We start from the raw sequence: 25,108 nt of genomic DNA on the forward strand, positions 1-25,108 counted from the left end.
CGGCAGCTAGCTTGGCTTAGTGGTCCAATCTCAGCCATCAGTCAGCCGTGACAGATTGGGGATATGAGCTAAGGAGCCGTTTAGCTTTGGTGTTTGGCGTGGTGTTCGAGTGCATGCGCTTGTGTGTCTGGGGAAGGAGTGGAAGGGGGGGTTGCAGAGGCATCAATACACTGTCGACAGGCCATTTTCCTATGCCTATTCCCAGCCCTGGCTTGTTGCTGGGGAAACTACCGCCATTTTACCTTCTCTGGCTGCACCTCTGGAAGGTTTTGTAAAACAGCAAACCATTTTCGTAACCTGTCCCAGTCAAGTGTTTAAATAAGCTTGTATTAGCTTGCTTTTTTAAAATGCATTTCTGAATCCTTGCCACTGGGTGTTCTGTGTGAGTCCAAGTTATCTGTATATTTTATAGAAAACCTCCAGTGGACAGCCAGCGTTTCATATAGCGCCTCAAGGACTGACCAGCAAACGCTGTAGCATGTTGTGTTCTCCTCCCGAGGTCATGGGTCGAGGGGTTCTATAACACCACCACCCTTTAACATGGCACTCATCTTCTCAGTCACTGCCTTCTGTTTTCATTTGAAGAATGCCTCTGTAATCACAGCTCAAGCTACAGACAAACGGCAGTTGAAGGAAACCTTCCTCGCGGACCAACGCAGGTGCAACAGTATTGACTACACTTGAGCTGCACCATTGCAATGCAAACCACTTTGGCCTCGCCACGTTGATTCAAAATACTAACGGAGAGCAACAGTTCCCTTACCTGTCCGTGAGGCTGCATGGCGCTGTAGGGCATGTTCTGGTTCAACACTTTCTGCTTCATCAGCAGCATCCTCTTCTGCTCCTCACTCAGGTGGGCCGTCTGTCCCGGGATCGGCCCCTGGGTCTGCCCTGGCCCCGCCCCCTGGCCACCGCCTCCCGCACCGCCCATGTAGGGAGGCATCATGGGGTTCTTGACCTGATTGTTCCCTCCCATGGGAGGAGTCATCCTCTGGCCTAGGTGATCGACCCCGCTGCCGCTGAAGTGACTCAGCGGTTTAGTGTTGTTGTAGGACAACATGGCCGCCGTTTGCTGCTGCTGTTGCTGCTGCTGTTTGGACAGGGCGTTCTGGTTGATGCTGTTTGGCTGCTGCTGGCCCATCATGCCCATGTGGTTGTGAGGGAGGTAGTTGTTCATGGGGGCTTTGGGCCCATTGTTGGGGGCCATCCCAGTCACTAGAGGGCCCTGTGGCGTGTTAAAGGCTTGCGGTGGGTACATCATGGGGCTGTTGGGTTTGTCTTGGTTAAAGGGACCAGAGTTATAGGGACTGGTTGGAGCACCGGCAGGGGACCAGTTGGCTGCTTGTTGCTGCTGCTTTTGCTGCAGCAGTTTAGCCCGCTGCTGAGCCATTGCTTTGAGCTGCTCTGCTGGAGAAAGTTCCGGCGTCACTGGCCCTACAGGCTGACCTCCAGGGGCGACTCCAGCCGCTCCGGGTCCTGTGCCCGCCTGACTGACCCCAGGGCCTGGGTTCATCATGTATCCGTTCCCAGGCCTAGAGACTGCTTGCGTCTGAGCCTGGGTTGGGGTCTGAGGGGAGCGAGCCACACAGTTGTGCAACGGGGAACCCGATGCCATGGCAACGGCTGGAGACTGCTGCAAAGGTTGCTGAGGAGGCGTTCCATTGGCAGTGGTGGCAAACTGCGGGCCTGACGAAGATGGTCGGACCTGTGGAGTCCAAACACAAACAAATCCCATGAGACTCGTGTCCTAATAACTCCTAAATAAGTAGTTGAACCCAACGCCCGGGGGCGATTAGCTTAGAATAGAGACTGGACACAGCTCGCCTGGCTCTCTCCACTCTTTAGTTAACACATCCAGTCTCTAGTTTGTTAAATCCGTATACAAACAGCAAAGTAAAAATAGCAATTTGTGGTTTTAGGGGAAGTTACTTCTCAGAGTCTTGTTGTCAGTGGGTTTGGTACCATCTTGCCTGTGCAGATATACTACAGCCTGTGCTCACCGGCCATATATGGTAACCAGCTTGATGGACCGCCTGATGGATGGATAAACTGTTTGTGAAGAAACGGTCACAACACACAACCCTCCCTTAACTCACAACTTGTTGTTTTTACATTTCTGTTTGTGTGCGTATTAAACAAATGAGATACAACTTGCTAATCAGACAGCTTTACACATGTTGGCATATGTATTTCTGAACGTGCACTACCATGCTATCAAAACGCAGAACAGAGAAGCTGGGACTACAACACAGACGGAGTGTGACTTCATTCTCTGCTCAGGATGCCATTACTCCACTATATCTTCAAATATTTGTTTGCTTCTATATTAATGTTATGATTGTCGAGTACAGCCTCTTTAAATTAAACAATGTACAGTATATATAATATTTAAATAAAACTATTAAGACAGTTTCTGTTTAGTGACCACCTGGTTGGACTGACCCAAATACATTGCAACTAGCTTATAAAAGTGGTTATTATATTATAACCCCAACACACTGCTTGAGCATTTCATGTTTGTTTCCTTCTTTCTTGTTCTGCACATCTCACAGATTACTCATGAATGAGTAATTCAGAAAGTGATGTGACTATATTATTATGAATTGCAATCGAGAATAAGTTCCTATTTAAACTAGTTCAAATGATCTGATTGCTGACGAAAGTAAGCAGAAATTATATGCAGATCAGATTTCATCAGATTTGATTTAAAAAAAAAAATAATTCTACTCATTACCTGAATTACTTGCATTGCAGTGCATAAACACTGTCATTTGTACTGTGCATGCAACTTATACATGGTTTATGAATGGTTGCTGTTATGACATGTCGATCTATTGTGTATATTGCAAATATAAAATTAAATAGGCATTTAAATTGGCACTCCAGGTGAGTTACATGCTAACAAAACGATAAAACTACCTGTAGAGAAAACATCAACTTTAAATTCAGTATTTAAAGAATGGGATCAGGGGGTCAAAAAAGCTGATTGGGACATCCTAAACTGAGAGGGTCAAAAAGCTGTCCAATGGCAGATTAATAATCAACCCCTATCTTTGGCCCAAGTTGTGACCAGCTTAGGTGTCTGAAGTTCCCGCGGGATAAAGAAAACTACACTTAGTGACGCCTCTTGCGCTTAATAGTCAATCTTTCCTTTTCGTCTCATGTTTAACTCCAGGGAATAGCAGCCTGTATAACCTGTGGTTAAGAAGTGTGGAGAATTGGAGTAATCTGCTTCTGTAAAAAAAAAAAAAAAAAAAAAAGCGGATGACTAAGAAAGAGACTTTTTTTTACCTGTTGCCAAGGGCTGGCAAGCTACTATACACTCTGTGGACAGACACTGGTGAGTGGCTAAGCGCCATCTTGGTTTGAAAGTGCCGGCATCCAGCCGGTCTGGCGGTGTGTCTGTAGCGCAGGGCGTGTGTGTTAAAGGCGGCGGTCACTACAAGCTGATGTAAACGATTGGAGTAATGTATTAGGGGTAAATGCCGATTCCCGATCAGTTAAAAAAAAATGCCCATATCGGCTCTGAAACGATACTTGCAATCAGGATGGGGACATCTACTACTACTCAGTACTGACCTGCGGAGAGCCCATGGGAACCTGTGGGCCTCCCTGTGGAGGCTGAGGAAGAGGAGGCAGGGCTGCTGCCGGCGGCGCCGTCGTGTTCCCGGTTGCGTCTTGCGGGCCTGGTGTCTGATTGTTTCCCGGCCGGCCGAATTCTGCCTCTTTCTTGTCCTCAAAGTCCTCGTTGAAGAGGTCGTGCATGTCGTCCTCTGGCACGGTGTTGGCCAGCTCGTCGATCAGCTCCTGCCACTCTTGGTCGTTGAGGTTGATGTCAGAGAACAGTTTGTTCTGATTGGACAGAGACTGGGGATCGGAGGACTCCATCCCGCCCCCGTCGTCCAGCGGCTCCTGTTTCAGGTCTTTGAGGAGGCCGAAGCTGTCCTCCAGGTCCAGCGAGCCGTTCAGCTTCATGTCCTGGAGATGGTTGACACCGTTCTTCCCCAGCTCGTCTGACGCCGGGCCTACGTGGTTGCCGTTGCTGTTTGTAGTGTTTTTTCCGGTGGAAGTGTTGGGCCCGCCAAGCAACGGCTTAATGTCCATTTGGTGATGCAGTGGAGAGATGGGCGGGACATTGTTGTTATTGTTGTTGTTAGGGAGACCCGTCAGTGAGTCCAAACCACCGGAACCATCCTTCCGTACCCGTTTGGTAGTCGGCGAGTAGCTGCCTCCGTCGCAGATGCCGTTCTGTTCTCCATTGAGGGGCGACCGTGCACTGTCCAGTTTCCTCTTTACAGTCTCCTGGAGCTGTAACAAAGAAGAAAAAGAAAACTAATTAGGGCTGGAGGAGCACCAGAGATGGGACAAGTTAGCAAAATGAAAACTTTTCTGTGGTCTTCAGGGCGCTAACGATGGAAGCAACATGAGATACTAAATCGGTAAGGCAACAGGCTGCTTCATCTCTACACATGTCAACAACTATCTTGAGAATGCCAAGGTGTGCTGAAAATCTAAATATCACCAAGACTAATGGTACTTTCTGTACAAATTCAATCTGGCTGAAATAATGACACACACCAGTTCTCACACTCTCCATGACTAAAAGCCAATGTATGGTCCTGCCTTGAATCTATGCCGTAGGTAGGTACGTAAGTAGGTACATGGAGATACGGACCCTACGCCGTAGCCTGACGTACACCTCTTAAAACATTTAACTACACGTTGCGGCGACGCAGACCGCAACACCTGTGATTGGTCCATTCGGCCGTGGCTTGGTAGCGTTGCATTTCCCCCCCGACTCATTTCCTGGTTCTCCTTCTCCACAAAAAACATGAAATCAAGGAGAGGGTTAACTTTGGTTCTCCGTCTACGCCTCTAGAGTCGGTACTCGCTCCGAAGCTAATCACCGTCACTCTCTCACTTGCTCTACCACACACTCCCCAGCATTCACACATGCCGGCTCTGCTATTCTCTTAAAGAGATACGCTAGAACGACGCAGACACCAGCGCACAAGTATAAACCTCAGGCTACTTACATAGACTATGGCGTAAGCTCTGTGTAGAGCCCCCGCAGAACCATAAATCCTGCTTCAAGAGCAGGCTGGACTCTAAGGTTTTCTAAGAAAGGGAGGAAAGATCAGCTCGTTCATCTGTAGTATTCTCCTCATCATTAGCATCAGCCAGTGGGCAGATGAGCCCAGTCTGAATCCACAGCCCGTTCTTAGCCTTACTTACTAGCCAACTTAACAGTCTAACTGCCTCTGTCATGGCACAGACGAGATAACGACAGGGTGCTAACGAACGCTGGCTGGCAGTTAAGGTAATCACTATCATAGACCTGGGTTGAAGAGGAGAGGAGGTATGGAGGCACAGGAGACAGAAACTCAGACATAGCAAGAGAGAAGTGAGACAAAGGGCAGAAAACGGGGGAAAGGACTAAGACCATGCCAACACGGGACATTTTAAATTCTCTACATTTTGGCCTTTTAATCAAAACCAAGCAGATGTTTTACACCACCAAAAAAAATGTGCTGTTCAAAAATGATCTCACAAGTTTGAACATTTGAAAACAGCATTCTCACATTGCTTGTGCTGACATGAAAACAAGGTCTAGAAAACATCAGTGTCAGCAGGGGGTTAGTTTTACAGTTAGCCAACAATTCTGTGCATTTGATGATACAGGGCTTACAGTTCAATGCGGTAATGTGTCTTTACTAATGTCTGACTGAAAATATGAAGTATGGAAGGAAAAAAATGTACTCCTTGTACAAAGAATGTGCAAAAATCTTGTTTTTTTTAACAAACTTGCAAACAAACTGTATTTATTAAATGTGCTACCCTGTGTGCCAACTGTTCTGGTGTCAAAGTTTACACTCAGGAAATGGGGACGTTATTTCTTTGATACATCTGCTAGTCAGGACAAGACATTACCAGAGAGGACGAGGCCCAAAATCTGAGTGAGGCGCATGAAACTTCTGGGTGCATTACAACTGGCACCTCCAGATTCAGAGACAGGTTGTTGTGTTTTTTTCACAAGCAATTTGCACATTACATTACAAAACTAAACACCGTCACCCACTCATGCTGCTACACTACCGCACTTTACTTAACAATGTGCAAATACGAGTCAATTATTTTACTATTTACACTACTTTTTACCGTCTTCACATTCTCTGCTCTATGTTCTTAGTCAACGTGTATGTTTTTATGTTTGCAGAGAAGAGTAGCACTTTTAATTTCGTTGTATGTACCGTAAACAGGGTCGTTTCCAGGATTTTTTAAGTGGGGGTGGCACAGGGGGGAACCAATAATCAGTCAGGGGGTCCCAGGGGATTTTATCTGAATACAGCTTAGAAAATCTGCTTAGAAATATAGGAAATATTGGATGGGATAGGACAACACAATGTAATTTTGCTAAATAAAACACATCACATTCATTATTAATTTCACTTGTTTTTGTTGTGTTTCCAAATAGGCCTACAATACACATTTTCTATATAAATTTAGATAGTCATCATGGCAAACATTAATTGGTCATGTGACAAGGGCTGGGGAGGGTTTTTTTTCTTCTTCACAGAACCATATAAAAATAAGGTGCAATAGACTTACAATAAACTTGCCTCAAACTTCAACACAGAAAACCTTGCTGTACACAGTTTCCAGATGATAGGCAACAGAACAGAAATAAAGTGAAATACACAATTTATTTCTTACAAATATGTTTCTACTTCTAAACTGGCCTGGTCTAATGGAAATCAAATTTGTCAGATTGACAGCACTCTAGCCCAATGGATTGGGGGGGCACCAGGGGTGGGGTAATCATATTTCAGGGGGGAGGAGGGAGGGGGGACACTGTAGTCTTTGGCCTTGTGAGGATAGCAAGGGAGTTGGCAGCGATGTCGGCTCAGGTAAACAAGGGGAATTGGCAACAAATAACTGCGATGAAAAAAGGGGCAAAGTGCATACAAATTGAGGTTTGTGAGCAATTTTATAAACTTTCAATCTCAATTTTACTCCTAGCTACTGTTAATTTCAAACCCTAATGAAGTTGGCAGAGAAATAGTAGATGCTATTAAAATGACGGATGGGAAGCAGGGACCTCATTTATGAAAGGTTCCCAGGGTGCACATTTTTGTGCTCTGACCCAAATCCAAGCCAAAGTTTAGGATTCATTCAAAAAGATGGTCTTTTGTGTTAAACGTAGTGGCAAAGGCTTGCCTTTAACTTCTTTGCACAATAAATGGATGGTATGGTTCCAGTATTAGATCATCGTTTTGTTTTAAATATATTTTAGATAAAGTCAGAGACTATTATTAAGAGCTGAAGAAGAAGCGCATCTGATAGCTGTTAGGCTGCTCACTTACATAGACAAATTGATTTTATTATAATAAAGTATAGTTTATTATATAACTATTTTTTTGTCAAAGAAGCTCATCTTGAAATATAGTTTAATGAGGCTGACATTCTAAACAGTGAAATGAAATAAAATAGTTATAGTTAATAGTTTATTGCAAAAGTCTAGGATAACTGAAAAAGAGCATGTAATGAAAATGCACAATGTACAAAAAAAAAGAGAAAGAACACAAGGTATAATATACTAAAAAATTACACTGAAACCTTCCTCCATTCCACTCAGTCAATTTACACACACACACACACACACACACACACACACACACACACACACACACACACACACACACACACACACACACACACACACACACACACACACACACACACACACACACACACACACACACACACACACACACACACACACACACACACACACACACACAGTGATTGGACCAGTTAGGCAATAACATATCGCCTACAGTACGTGCATCCTGCATATCTACATTTCAAACAAAACAGTCTTTTGTGAAAAAAGCTCAGGAGCAGAGAAATATTTTGCAGAATCTATGCTCTTAGCGGTCATATGTGAAATAGTCACACACAAATACACACAAACACAAATACACACACAAAGGAGGCACCATGGATACATGTGTGCGTGCAAATGCACACTTACCTCTTTGTTATTCAGATGGAACAACAGACAAAATATATTCAGATTGTATTCTGACCCTGCGGTGGACTCACTCAAGCGCACACACACACACACACACACACACACACACACACACACACACACACACCATCCTTTTTTGACTTTCTTGTTTTACTGGTGTGTGCATGTGTGGGGTGGGGCTGTCAGGTTGGTTTCCCCTCTGTTCTCCACTATGACTGACAGTCAGCCTAATTATATTTATGGCATGATAAACACCATTGGTATCGACAGCCCAAACTACTGTGTGTGTGTGTGTGTGTGTGTGTGTGTGTGTGTGTGTGTGTGTGTGTTGAACTCTTATGCTGGTGTAGCTGTTAGGGGAACAACTGAGAAAAACACAGGTAAACACACATCTCCACTGTCATGACACGGCTTCATCAACTGTGTGTTTGTGTGTGTGGTCCTGCGATCAATGGGTTTAAATAATTCAGGTCTCCAGTATGCCGGTTTGGTTGTGTGTGTGTGTGTGTGTGTGTGTGTGTGTGTGTGTTACAGGCTGTCCCTAAATGCCAAATAATAACAGACTTGCCTTTTAAAGTCCCCCTATAAAAACTCCCATAATTATCCAGGTGGTGTGAACTACAGCACCCTCCCACGCACATGCACACACATGCACACACACACACACACACACACACACACACACACACACACACACACACACACACACACACACACACACACACCTATAACAAATTACCATTTTAACCTTCTTGATAAAATCCTGAATATAGAGACAACAAAACCAAACCAAACAAAGAAATAGAAAAATGCATGCAGACAGAAAGAGAAAGATGGACTGTGCTTCTGTCTGCTCAGTACTGTATGAGTCAGCATGCCATAGCCTGAGGGAACGTAATTAATGACAAAACTGTAAGCCAGAACCAAATATTTTACACTAACTGCAGTTAAAAATAATCATTTGTTTCTATAAGCACAATTAGCAACCTAATTACACCTCTGAAGTACAGTAATGTAACCTGTGGGTATTCATTTGACAATCCCGGCAACAAAGTACCTGAATTGAGAGAAATTAGTGTTTGCGCGTGTGAGAGAAAGAGAAGAGGAGAAGATATATCGAGAGTCAGACAGACAAAGAATTCTCAAGTAGTTTAATCAAGCAGGAGTGCTTAGCGAGAGCGCGGGGAAAAAGAGCATCAGAGCAAAAAGAACGGGAGGATGTAAAAGAGCAAAGAGAAGAGAGCGCTGCTCGTTTCCCCTCCCGCGTCTCTCGCTGGATCCTTTGACATAAACACCTGCTGACTGCTCCTCTGTCAGCCCCCACAACAGACAGAGAGAAAGAGAGAGAATGACAAAGATACAGAAAGACAAAGGTGAGAGAGAGAGAGAGAGAGAGAGAGAGAGAGAGAGAGAGAGAGACACACACACATACACACACATGGAGCAAGAAGGAATTCATTTGTCAGGCAGATGGTCCTTTTTCCTTTGAGTGGAGGAGCAACCAGAACATGAAGATGAAGAGGAGAGAGGGTGAAGGAGAGAAGAGGTAGGTAGGTAGGGGAGGGAGGGAGGAGGAGAAGATAGGTGGCTTGATGGAAAGGCATAGCGCGCCAAATGACAGCGGGAAGCAAACGCTGAGAGGGTGATCAGAGAGGGAGAGGGAGGGAGAGACAGAGACGGAACCACTAAGGTGCTGTTGTTATAGCAACCTGCTGCTCTGGTGCTTTGTGCGCTGCATCATCCTCCTCCTCCTTCCTCCTCCTCCTCTCCTCTCGCTCACTTACTCCCTCTCTTTAAAGGTTGAGCATCATATCGGATTCAAAGTCTCAAGATTTAAAGAGCATGTCGATGTTGAGACAGTTCCACAATACGGGGATTTCTTTTTTAATGTAACAAACTAAGCGTGGAGGCAGACTTGCATCTCGACCTGAGGATACTAGTCAACACAGGAAACCTTTTGTTTATGGGATTCCACTTGGACAGCTAGAAAAACATACTGTACATCTCCCAACATTATGTCACAGAAGGTGTTGTGTTGTAACCCTAATCCAAATTCACACAGCAATGGCATCTCCGTTGAAAACGAAGGATGATTATTCAGCTATGCAGCCATTCTCGACACCCTTTTCTATTCTATTATACCTCCTTCTGCTCTTCTCTCATCCTTTCTTCCTCACTGCCACATTATGTCCACACTGACTGCAGGGGACAGTCCTGCCAATAATAGGCAGGATGTGGCCCCGCGACACCCATGCAAACACAAATCCTGCGTCTTTGACACGTTCAAATCTGAAAGGATGCAGTTAACTCACTATCGGCGTATGTGCAGGTGAGGATGCACCCTATTTACTCCCCAATAATGCTACACTGTGAATAAGGAATCGGTGTTAAAATCATAAAAATAAACCTCACTGTCAAAAAAGAAAAAGAAAATCCACCAACTGGTTAGCATTTCTTAGCGTCTGCGCATTTTTCTTGCGCAGATGAGATCCCGTGTTCGTCTCAAACGGTGCGAGACTAAAATGCCCACGTTCATAGGCGTAATTTACAGGGAGGATGGGGGGGGGGTGTTACAGCCCCCCCAATAATCAAAACTGGCCAGCGCAAGGCCTAAAAGTGATGGTTCGGAGTAATTTCACCCTAGGGTCCTTTGCACCATGACCTCGAGCCAAACACCCCCCGAGAAGCTTGTTTCACCTGGGTCTAACATTGGGAGAGTTAGCGTAGAGTAGCGTTATCAGCTAAATAGCTTAGCGCAGGGGCTAATGGACCCACGTTTGTATCTGGTAAATGACCCCACTAATAATGCCCGAAATGATACCAAACGTCTACAGTAGTACATATAGGTTATGTACTCATAAAACGATGGATTGGAAAGTTTGTAAGTACACCAGAAGTTTATGAACACTTGCCTGCTGGCTTCTGCTCTCTGCTGTTGTTGCTGCTGCTGGCAGTAAGACGAGTGCTTAAGGACGTCTACAAATTACAACACCGAAAAGAGATGCAACAAAAATATTTATTAAATGTAACTTTTTTTTTAAGTAAGTGCTGTAGTATAACTAGCAGGAGACAAGTAATAACTGAGATAAGTTTGGAGACATTACCTTATTTAATCATTAAATTAATAAATATTTTTGTTGTATCTCTTTTCGGTGTAGTAATTTGTAGACGGCCCTAAGCACTCGTCTAACTCCGAACCATCACTTTAAGGCTACAAACCTTGTACTGGTAAATAGACTCACTTGGCTATCGATCGATGCTGTATTCAAGCATGTTAATGCTGACCATATAACAATAAAGACGAGTTTAAAGGTCCCATGACATGCTGCTTTTTGGATGCTTTTATATAGACCTTAGTGGTCCCTTAATACTGTATCTGAAGTCTCTTTTATATAGACCTTAGTGGTCCCCTAATACTGTATCTGAAGTCTCTTTTATATAGACCTTAGTGGTCCCCTAATACTGTATCTGAAGTCTCTTTTATATAGACCTTAGTGGTCCCCTGTCTGTAGCTATTGAAGGGGGGGGGGGGGCAAGGTGGAGGGGGGGTGGGGTGCCACTTTTCTCTCTCTCCAACTCTCTCTCTCTCTCTCTCTCTCTCTCTCTCTCTCTCTCTCTCTCTCTCTCTCTCTCTCTCTCTCTCTCTCTCTCTCTCTCTCTCTCTCTCTCTCTCTCTCTCTCTCTCTCTCTCTCTCTCTCTCTCTCTCTCAGGGGTGAGCCAAATTCTCTGGGCGGGCAAAGCAGAGAAAGGGGAGGTAACCTTGCTACTTATGACCTCATAAGGAGAAGATTCCAGATTGGCCCATCTGAGCTTTCATTTTCTCAAAGGCAGAGCAGGATACCCAGGGCTCGGTCTACATTTATCACCATTTCTAGCCACTGGGGGACCATAGGCAGGCTGGGGGAACTCATATTAATGTTAAAAAACCTCATCAAGTGAAATTGTCATACCATGGGACCTTTAGTACTACAATTTCTTAAAAAACACAAATTGTATTGGGAGAGCCAGTTAAATGACAATGTAGTGAGTCCCGAGGACTCACTACATTGAAAGCAGTAAAGTCCAGAGCAGCAGAAATGCTTACAGATAAATCCTGATCCCAGGAGCTTTTATGCCAACAAGAAAACCTACTGTAGGACCCGTTTACAAAGTTAAAAAAAACTTATTAGACAGTGGAAAATGATTATTCTCATTATCTGTGATTCAAATGTAATCGCTAAAAGAGAATATAATGGGAATGTGTCGGTCAAAGAGAATTAATAATTATCCACATTTGTTAAACAATTACAAAATTCATTTCTTTGCAAAGATGAATAATGTGGAGTGAATATAATCAGGTGGCACAGAGCCACAAATACGGGTCATAATTTCATTTGGTTTTCCTTTTCCTTGCCAGTATGCACCTTGCTTGAGTGTGAGTGTGTGTGTGTGTGTGTGTGTGTGTGTGTACACACTTGTTCTTGGTCTGGCCCACTAGACTGTGAAATGAGTCAATTAAATCAAACAGGTCTTTAATAAGTAAATGTGTGTGTGTGTGCCGCTTTGGGTGTGAGTGGTGTTGATGGGAGTTATGGCAAAAAGCTCTGGCAGGTATCCACCCATTTTAAACCATAACCTGCCAGTAAATGCTGCGATAGGGGCTGTCATAGCTGCAACTGGATCAAAAAGTGCAAGAGCGAAGAGGATGGAGGGCTTTCACTGACGGCCTGTGTTCTTAAGTAAGTAAGTATATGCTGTGGTTTAGTTGTACATGTGACCATGTTTACAAGTTGTCGAGGGGAGGGGCAAGAGAGAAGACATGGCTTATAATAATTTAAGAAACCAGGAGCAGATGCCAAATGAAGAGTCAGTGTTTATTATGATACCTCACAATTTATTTAGGCATGTTTTTTTTAATCTCAGACAGAGTCATGGGGCGGCCTCTAGCTCACCCAGTAAGAGCGTGCGCCCCATGTTGGGCTGAGTCCTGCAGCGGCCCAGGTTCTAATCAGACCTGCTGCCCTTTGCCGCGCGTCATCCCCCATCTCTCTCCCCCTTTCATGTCTATCCACTGTCTCTACACAATAAAAGGGAAAAGCCCCAAAAAAAATAATCTTAAAAAAAATAAATAAAACAAAATCTCACCTCAATTTCAACATCACTCCACCTGTGTGTGTTAGATTTCATGATAGACAGTCATTTTTTTATTATTTCATGATGGCTTAAGTCTTTCCAGTGAAGAGAACTGGGAGGAAGGGATAGGGTTAGGTTTGGGGTAAAACGCAACGCCCAGGATGGGTGCCTCGAGGGGCACAGGGACAATGGGACCACTGGTGTGAATAAAACACTTAAAAAATATATAGATATATAGATATATAAAAGCTATTCAAAAGAAAGCCAGGTATTAGCATAAAGACTGGAAACAAGGAACCAGATAGCCTGTGTCTCCAGGTAAGTCAGTTTGTAGCTTCTCACTCGGGCCAAATGTCTTGGCCGGTGCAGCACTCGACTCGGACACCTTCGCATTATTTGGATTATTGTACAATTGTAACATTTTATTCCTAAATGTTAACCTTTTAACACACAACAGTATTTACTTTTCCTGCCCACATCGCTGAACATTGGGAAAGAGATGGACGGAACACAAAAACAAAGAGTCTGTGGGAGTGAAGGACAGAAAGCACCAAGTGACAAGAGGAAGGTACAAACAAACTAACCATTTGGCCGCCATCCCAGAGAATGGTGTGTGTATGTATGTGTGTGTGTGTGTGTGTGTGTGTGTGTGTGTGTGTGTGTGTGTGTGTGTGTGTGTGTGTGTGTGTGTGTGAGAAAGTGCCTGCCAGTCTGCCTCCTGTACACAGGGGGCCTATAAACCCCTGATTGGAATACACACACGCAATTCTGAGCCTCCAAACAATGTCTTAAATTTGACCTTTTTTCTTTCTTCAAATTTTGCAGATGAATCCTGTTTTATTTTGCAGTTGGATTGTCAGTAGGTGTAAGTAATGGTGCGTTCTTTTTGTCCACCGAAGTCGATTTACGAGTCGTTTTCCGGAGTTACGAACCAGAGGTTGCAAAAAGAACGCCACAGAGGTCGCATATACGACTCGTCAAGTCGTCTGAACTCTTCACTTCACGTTCACTTTCAAAGATGGCTACGTCGTGCATCACACATAGTAAACATTGTGGGTTTCTACAATTTTAAGCACTTTTGTCTTTGTTGTAACCAAATGAAGAAGTTGTACACATAGCACTGTATACTGCTACCTATAGGCATGTTTTGTAGCTTGTGCAGCTGAAATTGGCTAGAGACGCTCGGTTGCTATATGACAACAATGGCTTTAAGCCGAGTCTGGAGCAGAAAGCAGAGCAGTAGCCGAACGTTAACGTTAATCAAAACGTAATTTTCATGTATCAAACTGTGAAATATATTTGTGTAACATGTCAATAACTGGGTGAATAGAATCCTAAATGTTACTAAAAATGTTACAAAAATCCATCTTTTCTCCGACTCGTAGTATTGTGTGACAAAAAGAACGCAACAACCCGCGGTTATTCGTTTTCCGACATGGATGTGACGTCACACTCAAGCTACTAGTCGCGATTACAAGACAAAAAGAACACACCATAATGCTTCTTTAACTCTAATACATTCTCATATGTAGTATAATGATACGTATAATAAAGACGCATTTCTTACAACTGCCAACACTCCAGCTGCAAAATGAAACTGGATCATTTGATATAGGCTATCATTGCCATTATAGTACATTATACATCTCCATGATAAAACAAAAATAAGAATGTATTTAAATAGTTATATAGACAACTGATATCAGTCAATTGTAGTACCACTCTACAGAGGCACACGCACATACAGAAAAAAAAAACACTATTGTGGTGTGGTTTATTACATGTCTTTCTTATAGGCCTACTACATGTGATTTGTGTGTGTGTGCGTGTGTAGTAAGAAACAAAGTGTGAGTGCATTGTGAGTGCACATGTACGTGCACATCAGCAGTTTCAAACCTGCTGACCTGACATAAAAAAACATCACTTTTTCCCTTGCCATCTACCCCCCCCAACTCAATAACAGAGACCTTAGTGTGTGTGTGTGTGTGTGTGTGTGTGTGTGTGTGTGTGTGTGTGTGTGTTTGTTTGTGTGTGTGAGAGAGAGAAAGAATGAAAGAAAATAAAAGGCAGTAAGTGCAGTGTGTGTTAAAAGACAAATTTACAAACCATTAGCATTAAACACACAACTAATTATCATCCAAGTCAAGGACTGTGTGTGCATGTGTAGTGTTTGTGTGTGTGTGTGTTTATATTTTTGAGATAAAGTGTAAGTAAAAAAGAGGGCAAGCAGAGAGCAGAGAAGCGAGAGAGAGAGAGAGAGAGAGAGAGAGAGAGAGAGAGAGAGAGAGAGAGAGAGAGAGAGAGAGGAGAGAGAGAGAATGGGGAACAGAGAGGGCAAACTGTGTGTGTGTGTGTGTGTGTGTGTGTGTGTGTGTGTGTGTGTGTGTGTGTGTGTGTGTGTGTGTGTGTGTGGTTCCTGGCTGAGCAGCTCCTCTCTATTTATAGAGCTGCGGCTCCTTCCTGTTTCTGGAGCTGTACCATCACGCCAGGAGGGGGTGGGGTGGGAGAGAGAGAGAGAGAGAGAGAGAGAGAGAGAGAGAGAGAGAGAGAGAGAGAGAGAGGGGAAAGGGAGAGATGAGGAGAGGGAAGTGTGAGTGGGTGTGTGGGAGGGGAAACTGGTCATGAGTCTTTAGTAAATCAACAGATCCTCTCTCTCTCTCTCTCTCTCTCTCTCTCTCTCTCTCTCTCCTCTCCCTCCCACCCCATCCCTTCTTCCTCCCCCTCCCTCTCTTACTCAACAACATGGTCTCGCCAGCAGCTACGATAAAACTCCACGCCAGAGAGGGAGAAGGAGAAACAGGGGAAGGAAACAGACAAAACTAAACGGTGCTAAAGGATGATTAGTGGGATATTTCTGCATTTGATGGTGAAATGACACACTGATGATTTGAACAACAACAAAAAATATGTAAAGAGACGACTGCAGACATGAAATAACAGAGCAAACCTCAACAGCTGTTGACCTAACAGCTTCACCAAATAATGTGCTATCTGTGTGATTAAAACCCCTGGTTGGTCGTAGCAAGACAACCTGGGATTCCGAGTTTGGCTCTCTGGAAATCACGACACAGAAAGAATGAATGAGAGCGAGACTAACTGAAACAGTCTGTGAGACCGGCAATCCTTACAAACCGTACAGCCCCTCCCATTCTGTACTGGCCGTGAAGGAAGATGATGCCCTATGATCAGAGATTGTCTCAAACACATACTGGCATATGTTACGTTTAGCATATTAAAAAAAGCATGTTAAGACTTTTTAAACGGAGATCTATTATGCTATTCTTTTTCTCTCATATATATAATGTTACAATGTCAGATGTCCATATCAAATGTTGCCAAAGTATGAAATAATGAGGTAAACGTATATAATCCATGTGCGCAGCAACCTCAGATTTCAGACCGTCCTGAAATCACCGATTCTAACTCTAAACGATGCAAAACGTGCATTTGCATCAAAAAGCGTCTCTGTATGGATGGCCCCTTAGACAGAGGGTGAATACAGGTGCAGCAGCCATGGGTACTATGAAAAAGATAAAGCGTTTTTTGAATATTAAAACATGTAAACTAGTATAAACACAAGAATAGAAATATGAACCTGACAATTAGCATAACTGGTCCCCTTTAAAAGTGACAATTTTGGCTTTGCTTGTATTTATGAAATAGGCCAAGTGTGCTTTACGTGCACTGGTCAGCCGTATTCTATAAAGATTGGAAAGGGACTCCATATATGCAGACCCACTATTTTAAATGACTCCGATGGGGCCAGAAATCTTGACCAGGACATAATACTGGTTTGCCTGTTGCTGCTAGTGAGCTTCTCTGATCTGTTGGTCACTTTGGAAGGTGGCCAGTATCCATATATGCCTATTCAATTGCCAACAGGTAATTTGGTACAATTGTATGGAATATGTAATTTTGTATTAGGCCAATGAAGAAGTGTTGAGTCCTGACTGGAGATATGGAAAAAGAACAGTACAAGAGAGGAAAAGAAAGAGTGAATGGGGGGACTCCTGGCTTCATGGCCAGATGGTCACCAGGAGGGGTCTGACAGCTGTGCGTGTGAGGTTTTCTGTGTAAGTGTGTGTGTGCAAAAGAGAGAGAGAGAGAGAGAGAGAGAGAGAGAGAGAGAGAGAGAGAGAGAGAGAGCGAGCGAGAGAGAGAGAACACGTGTCCTCCCCGGACACGACAACAAAACAGAAAACAAGAAAGGCCAGCTAAACTCAACATGGGCCACATCAAACACCAGGCAGGAAACAGAAAGAAGGTGAGAGAGGGGACTGAGGGAAAGAGAGAAAGCAACAGAGCAAAAGAAAGATGGCTACAGAGAGTGATATACAAGAGTAAGATGACATAAGGATGACAGTGACCAGTGGAAAATTAGTGGGAAGATATTAAAAAGGTACAATTTCTGCATTAAAATGTCTAAAAAGACTATGAATGTTGTACACGAGTGGTGTTCTTACACTATCCCAAATGTTTCCAACAATGTTCAAACCTGGAATCGGAAATCTATAACTTGATTTCAACCCAAGGGGCGTTTCCTTTGGTTGTCTGTCAGTGGCGCGTATACACCTCCATTGATTTGATTGAGAAAATGACATTGTACGTTTAACATGTGGTTTCTTCACGTGGATCGTGTTTGTATCATCACACATGTGGAAGAATGACACCTGCAGCCCAAAACAAAGTATGTTTGCGTGTAATCTTAGTATTAGAGTGGGTTTAGGAGTCTGCTTTCTGTGTGCGTTTCAGATTGGCTTGGTCGGGCAGCGTGCCACAAAAGGCCAGTGTACGATTGGCTGTGTGGAAACCCATTCGGCTTCTGCCTCTGCCAGAGTCTGTCGTGAGGGCAGACTGGTGCGCACACACACACACACACACACACACACACACACACACACACACACACACACACACACACACACACACACACACACACACACACACACACACACACACACACACACACACACACACACACAGATTTATGGATGCTCAGTAGCAGGAACGACAGTTTTTTTCCCCCTCTTTTTCACCAGTTTTCCCTCTCTACACTGTTGCCTCTGAGCTGATGGTGGGGGGGTGGGGGGAGAGCGAGATCTACAGCGAGGGAGAGAGGCTGCTATGGTAACAGATCACTGTGGCAGCGAGTGGAGGGGCCCTGATGGCTACTTGGCAGCAACGGCAGAATCTCACTGGCTGCACACACGCGTCAGTGTGAATGAGTGTGTGTTAAATGTGTGTGTTGACCAGAAGACATGCTGAATGGGGAAGTGTGTGTGCGTGTGCGTGTGCGTGTGTGTGTGTTTTTCTGGGAGGAATGAACCCATAGAGCTGGTGTGTGTGCTCTGTGCTCCAGATGTCCTTAGTCGAGCAGATCGATGGCCACACGAGAGCACATCCCACTAACTCGAGTCACGACACCCTGTCTCCTTATTCCTCTCTCGGTCTCTTGTATACTGAGGCTGCAGGACTCGTCCACTTCTATTAAAGATATTTCAATAATCAAATACCTTCCTGTGGATCAGTTGATCAACTAGCTTGATCGTTTCAGCCGTGATTAATCACTTGACGAGACAGCAGCAGCAGGATGTTGTCTGAATAAAACGATGTTATTCCAGCTCACTCTTCCTGGCTGCCTTCACTCTCTCCGCTCTCTAATTCTTCTGTGTGCATAACTAGGTCATGCAGTAGTACTGCTGTTGCCTTGCCGCTGTGCAATTCGTTGAATGTGTGTGTATGTGTTTACACAGCCTAAACACACATTTCAACTAGACCTGGAAAGAACAAAGTCCAAGCTAGTATGTGTGGATTTAGGGGGCAAATGCAAGATCCAAGTATGCATTCAAAAACACACACATACACAATCACACAGAGATAATGCATGTCCTTTATAATGGGTTGGCATTTGGAAAGGGTAGTCTACCTATAAGACAGTGTGACTCTGAGCCAAACTTCTGTGTGTGTGTGTGTGTGTGTGTGTGTGTGTGTGTGTGTGAGTCTGAACTAACATGCATAGGAGGAGATTACGTTTACTCAAGTACTGTATTTGACTCCAAATTTGAAGTACTGATACTTAAACAATTAGACACGCATGTAAAGACTGTGCCTGATAGGGCTGCACAATTAATCGCAATTTCATTGAAATCGCAATATGGACTAGTACAATTTTCAAATCGCACGGGGGCGCAATATTTTTTAAAGGCAAAATATGTGTCAAACCGTTCTTAATCAAGTATTGTGGTGCTGCAGAGACGTCCCGGCCTACAAATCCTATACAGACTATAGAAAAGAAAAAATATTCTAAATATTCTTTTGGTACAGATCCTCGCAAATATCACCAAAATGATCATTCCCTCTGAAATCATGCATCATATCGCAGTATCAGTCAAAAGTAATCGCATTTAGATATTTTCCTCACATCGTGCAGCCCTAGTGCCCGATTGGCATCTCCCTGACTCTCCTGTTACTGTTTGACACCTGGTGGTGGGACAACTTCCTTTCTTATCAGGGCTCAATTAGACCAACATGAATGACAACGCCATTCTCTCATACAGGCAAGGTAAATCTGCGTTTTGCTAGAAGCCTTTGTTCCACTTGTTAAGTGTCTTGACTGCGCTGACACTTTGAGAGAATGGAAAACCTCAGAGTCCCAAATGGAAGACTGCTGCGCCAACGTTTTAATCACCCTGCTCTACTGAAGTATAAATTGCAATACACAGAGCTGTATAGTCTTCAGTAGTGAGACAGGAGTCAGTGGTACAAATATGTCTCTTGTTCATTTCAGGTTAGTGACTGAGCAAGGAAGCTTGCTAACTGGCAGCGAACAAGACAGCTAGCCACCTCAAGCAAGCACAAAAACAGTTTTGCGCAATTGAGGAAGTTTCGTCGAATTTTGCCATTTCCATCCAGCTTTTCTGATGCGATACTTTAACATGTGCTTCAAAATAGGTGAATGGAAACACAAGTTCATTTCCACATCCATAAAATGCAGCACTTTGCGTTTTGGAATTGTCAGCACTCAGCAGAAAGTAGTGTGAATGCTACTATTTTTTTTACTTCTTGATGCATTTTTGGAGTTTCTGAGTGTAGTACATTTTACACCCGAATAAAAATGGCAGTAAATGTAGTGCACTATATAGGAACTAGAGAGTAATTTTGGGCACTGCCTTTGTCCCGCAGCTTCCACTACCACCTATTTGGTAAGGATACACAAATGATTTTAGCTGTTCCACTTTCTGGTCTGACAGGGGCATGTTGTTGCTGTTTTCACCATTTGATTCTGTCATGTTGATGGGGGTTGGACATCTTAAATTCTTCTTCTTAAGAAAGTGTTTTTTTTGGAGACGAAACAGCCAATCAGAATTGACCTTTAATAGCAGGAGAGTTGGATACCGAACGCTGTACTTTTTTGGGTACCGGCTGAATTACCTCGGTACTACCGTTAAATCAAACCGTGCCAATTTCGGTACCTGTGAGCGCGCAAGCTGCATGTAGACAGAGAGCGGGGTTCCAACACACACAGGCACGTGCAGAGGTGCGGACGAAGCAAACTACGTTGTCTCTGCAGCCAGCTTGTTCAAGTCATACAGAGTCACAGCAATGCTGATAAAGTGGTTCCAAGTATGGTTCCAGTTTTCAAAACTTCACGCAGACAGCGTTCGCTGCGATGTCAAATTAATGGCGAGGTGAAAGCATTGCGTGAGTTTCATAGTAACGCGTCGCAGTGCTGTTGATGTTACACTTCCTCTGAGGCAACACAACAGTGGTTCATATGCCCTGGTGACTGACTGACTTATTTCTATAGTGCATTTCAGCAACAAGGCAATTCAAAGTGCTTTACTTAAAACATTAAAGAGCAATTAAAAACGGTCATGAAAATAATTAGGCTAAAATAGAATAAATAAATAAAAGTTACAGTGAGTATAAGAAATGAATAATTATTTGAGTTAATAGGTTGTAGGGACGGGTTTAGGAGGTTTCTAAATAAATAACAATGTTCTAAGTGAATAGGATAAATAGCTTTGGAATTATTTTTACAACTGCAATTATTTTTTTTCTTATTACAGAGGGAAAGTCCTGAAAAAAGGCACAGTTGGGTACCGGAACCGAATTTCAGGTACCGGTACCAATAAAAATGTGAACGGTTCCCAACCCCAATTGTAACGCTGTTAAGTTGAGCGAGTGTGCGGGCACAGTTGAGCGCGCACAGAGTGGAAAGGTTGAGAGAGAGGCGGGACTTAGTGTGCAGCCTTCTGCCAGAGCACCGAGCAAGAAAACTGAGTGAGAGGGGTCATTATTGCACGTTAATATGGATAATAGCAAGCATGCAAATGCTTTTATTGAGCACAGAATATATATATATATATATATATATATATATATATATATATATATATATATATATATATATATATATATATATATATATATTTTTTTTTTTTTTTTTTTTGCCTGTGTATCATTTCTCTTTAAAATGTAATTTATGTGTGTGCAAATATATATTATATATATAATATTTCTCTGTTCTCAAAATCTACCAATGCTCGCTCAGGAATGAGGCACAAATATAACGCCATAACAGGGCACTCATTCTGATAGATAGATACGTGTAGTTTGGTGACATCACAGCTTCCTAGCGCCGAGCCAATCCGCCAGAATCATTGAAAACACCCGTGTGCAGGGTGTGCAGGGCCTTTAAGACTCTGGAAGAATACTTCTACTTTTGATAATGACTTACATTTTACTGCTCCATGCCTGGCATCTCTCTGAATGTGCCAGAAGATAGAAAAGACTAATCTATCAAGACCTCTACAATACACCTCCCTATTCTTCTCAGCCTCTCCTCGTCTCCCACTCTTTCATCCCGTTGATCCCATCTCATGGCAGAGTGATCTTCATTTAATGGAACAACAACTATGTGCTGTGGTGTTTATCTCCGTGTTTGCTGTGTTTTTATGTGTGCGGCCATTCTCGCTCACCTCATGTCAACTGTACCTTTTAATACCAAATCCTACAGACTTCTACCCTCCCTCTAAAACTCCATCTCCATCACTCTTCGTTGATCTTTTCTGCACATCTCTTTTTCAGTGTGTATCCGCTCCTCTCGGTTTCTCTCACTACATCCCCCTCCATCTATCCCAACCTGTTATGCATCTCTCTCTCTTCTGTGCAGAGCAGGCAGACCCATCATTACCCCAGCATGCAAGTATTGATCCACTGCCCCCGTGTGTATGTGTTATTTTAAGATGCTCAGACCTGTAATCAGAACGTTAATGATAGTTATCACCAAAGCAGCAAGCTCTGTGTGGTTATTCCAGACCTGTGGATACCAGCGAAAGGGCTGGCAGCCTGAACACACACATTCAAACAAACACACATATACGCACACGTTACGGGGGTGAATGGAGGCGTGCTGGTCTTCTAATGAGGGGGGAGTGCTGCTCTGGGGCTCATTGGGTCAAATCTGCAGTGAGGATCGCTTCCGGCTGTCTGTCCGTCATAAAAATTTGTTTCTAGCTCACACACATTATCTCCCCAGGGCTGCTGCAGGTAGTGTGCCAGAGTATGTGTATAAAAAAAACAGGTATACGTAATGGCTGCCATATCTGAGAAAGGTGATGTGGTCTGTGTAAGATATTAGACACCTGTTAAGATCATCTTTTTTTTTCCTTGCATTGACAGAAATAATGTGTGTGTGGTATGGCCCTGCATGTGTGTGCACACTGCTGCCCATCAGAAAAAGGGAAGTGATGCTGTGAAGCTTGCAGGCTTTGACACGCTCTGGACAAATGACTGTTTCTTTTCTCCAAAACATGCCAATTTCACATTCCTATCAACACAAGGTAACCTGACTACACACACACACACACACACACACACACACACACACACACACACACACACACACACACACACACACACACACATATGCATTCATACGTGTACAAACACACACATGCAGATACAATTAATCTTGATATATTACAGGATACAGGTGTTGCACCCACACACTAAACCTTCCAAAAGCAAATCCATATTCTCACACACACACACACACACACACCTTTTCCAGATAAGTCCTATTTGGCAGTGTTGAGGAAGATGCATTTCAGAGGTAAATGACATCATTACCATATAAATTACTTTCAGCCAAACACATCTGCTAATGTAGCTACAGAAACACACACACACACACACACACACACACACACACACACACACACACACACACACACAAATATGTTATGGGTTACACAAACGTTCAGTGCCTCAAGCTTTCACATAGTGTGCATACTCTACACAAAAATTTGCCTTAACCGCACACATCTCTCACACACACACACACAAAAATAATGGAGTTTATTTTATGCAAGCTGGGAAGGCCAACCCTGAGCTTTGGAAATAACACCTATACACCATATGGCCTGCGCAAACAACACAATGTTAGTCGATTGAGAGGTGAATCTACGGCCCAAATCAAGTTCCACTCCATGACCACTTCGAATAATTACTGTATTGCTCAGTCATGTGTAGAAACCCTTTATTTATACTGAGAGGGTGGAGTGAAAATATATGCTCTTTAACAACGCTCCTCTGCTTTGCTTGACTTTTATACATTTATTAAACACATTCACACCTTTGAGTTGCTCGGGATAACATGCATTTTTCTACTAATAACCATTAGAAGTGAAATGGCTTCTACAAACCACAGTGCTGGTGTTTGTTGTTGTAATATTTGCTCTCTTGTTTCCGTTTTCCTGTGTTGTGTGTTAACAGGGGAACTAGTTACCTCCGCCGAGGTGGTTGTGTTTTCGGTTCGGTTTGTTTGTCTGTTAGTCAGCAGGGTTACGGAAAAACGAATGGACCGATTTTCAACAAACATGGTGGAAGGGTGAGGCAAGGCCCGATGAAGAACCCAGTTCTGAATCACGAGGCGGATAAACAAATCATTTTTCACTTTCCTTAACAATGAAAGATAGGGCATGGCCATGAGAGCGCAGACCATGGTGCTATTCCTTTTTGTCTTCAATTTCCCTATACATTTCCTATTTAGCTGCAGTGCCTATATGTTGCTAACTACTGTATGAATAACATGATGGCTCAAACCTGGGAGCATATTTTCTGTTTAATATCCTCTGGCCATTTGCTAGAGTCAGCAAATAGAGTAGTTTACAGGTGCAGTAGGTAAGCCTTATAAAACTAACTTTCTGTCATATCTGCTGAAACTGACCCTATGTTCCAGCAGAACTACATGAAGCAGGTCATTTATAAAAAATAAATCCGGCTCCTCTGGCTCCACCTACAGCCTGTAGTGTGATTTGCAAAAATCCACCACTCCCTGTTCAGATGCACCAATCAGGGCCAGGAGGAGGGTGTCTAACTGCGTGTCAATCACTGCTCATGTACACGCATTCATTCTCCCTTGTGGGGGGAGGGGCTTAGGAGACTGTTTTGGGCTTTAGCGGAAAAGGGGGGAGGGAGTGAGAAGTTGTCGATGTTCACATTTTTGGGCTAAGTCCTGGATCTTCACAATCCTACCTACAGCACCTTTAACATTTCTACATGTCTAAACAGACAAACAAACCAGCCGGGCCCAAAACATAACCTTGTCCTTGGCGGAGGTAACAAGGCTGTTCCTAAACAATCATATGGCAGTCCTTTAGAAAGGAATGGAAAACCCACTTCTCAAAGTCATACCAGGGTTGGTTGAGTTTGGCTTAACACGCCAAATGTTATTGTTTTGTAGGTCTGCCACCTCTTAGTCGATTAGTCGACTAATCGGTCGTTTTGGTCTTAGTAGACTAAGATTTCTTTAGTCCATTAGTAATTTTTTATGCTTATTCATGCTTAATTACTCATTTCCAAGAAACTTATGAGCACATTTATGGTAAACACAAGATTTAAAGTGGTGCTTTTACCAGGATTCATTGTGGAGAAATTCAGTTTTACAGATGGTT

The 25,108-nt window shown here is 43.5% G+C and overlaps 1 protein-coding gene across 1 annotated transcript in view; it reads right to left on the reverse strand.

Moving 5' to 3' along the window:
- Positions 1 to 25,108, reverse strand: part of maml3 (mastermind-like transcriptional coactivator 3) — a 118,068-nt gene that overhangs the window by 54,961 nt on the left and 37,999 nt on the right. The window contains exons 2-3 of the mRNA XM_028589704.1: positions 3,580 to 4,308; positions 764 to 1,705 (exon numbers count right to left, since the gene is read on the reverse strand). Coding sequence (XP_028445505.1) covers positions 764 to 1,705; positions 3,580 to 4,308 — 1,671 coding nt within the window. The remainder of the gene's footprint in view (positions 1 to 763; positions 1,706 to 3,579; positions 4,309 to 25,108) is intronic.

Source organism: Perca flavescens, chromosome 2 (genome assembly GCF_004354835.1).
Source record: "Perca flavescens isolate YP-PL-M2 chromosome 2, PFLA_1.0, whole genome shotgun sequence".
In the NCBI taxonomy this organism is placed as follows: domain Eukaryota; kingdom Metazoa; phylum Chordata; class Actinopteri; order Perciformes; family Percidae; genus Perca; species Perca flavescens.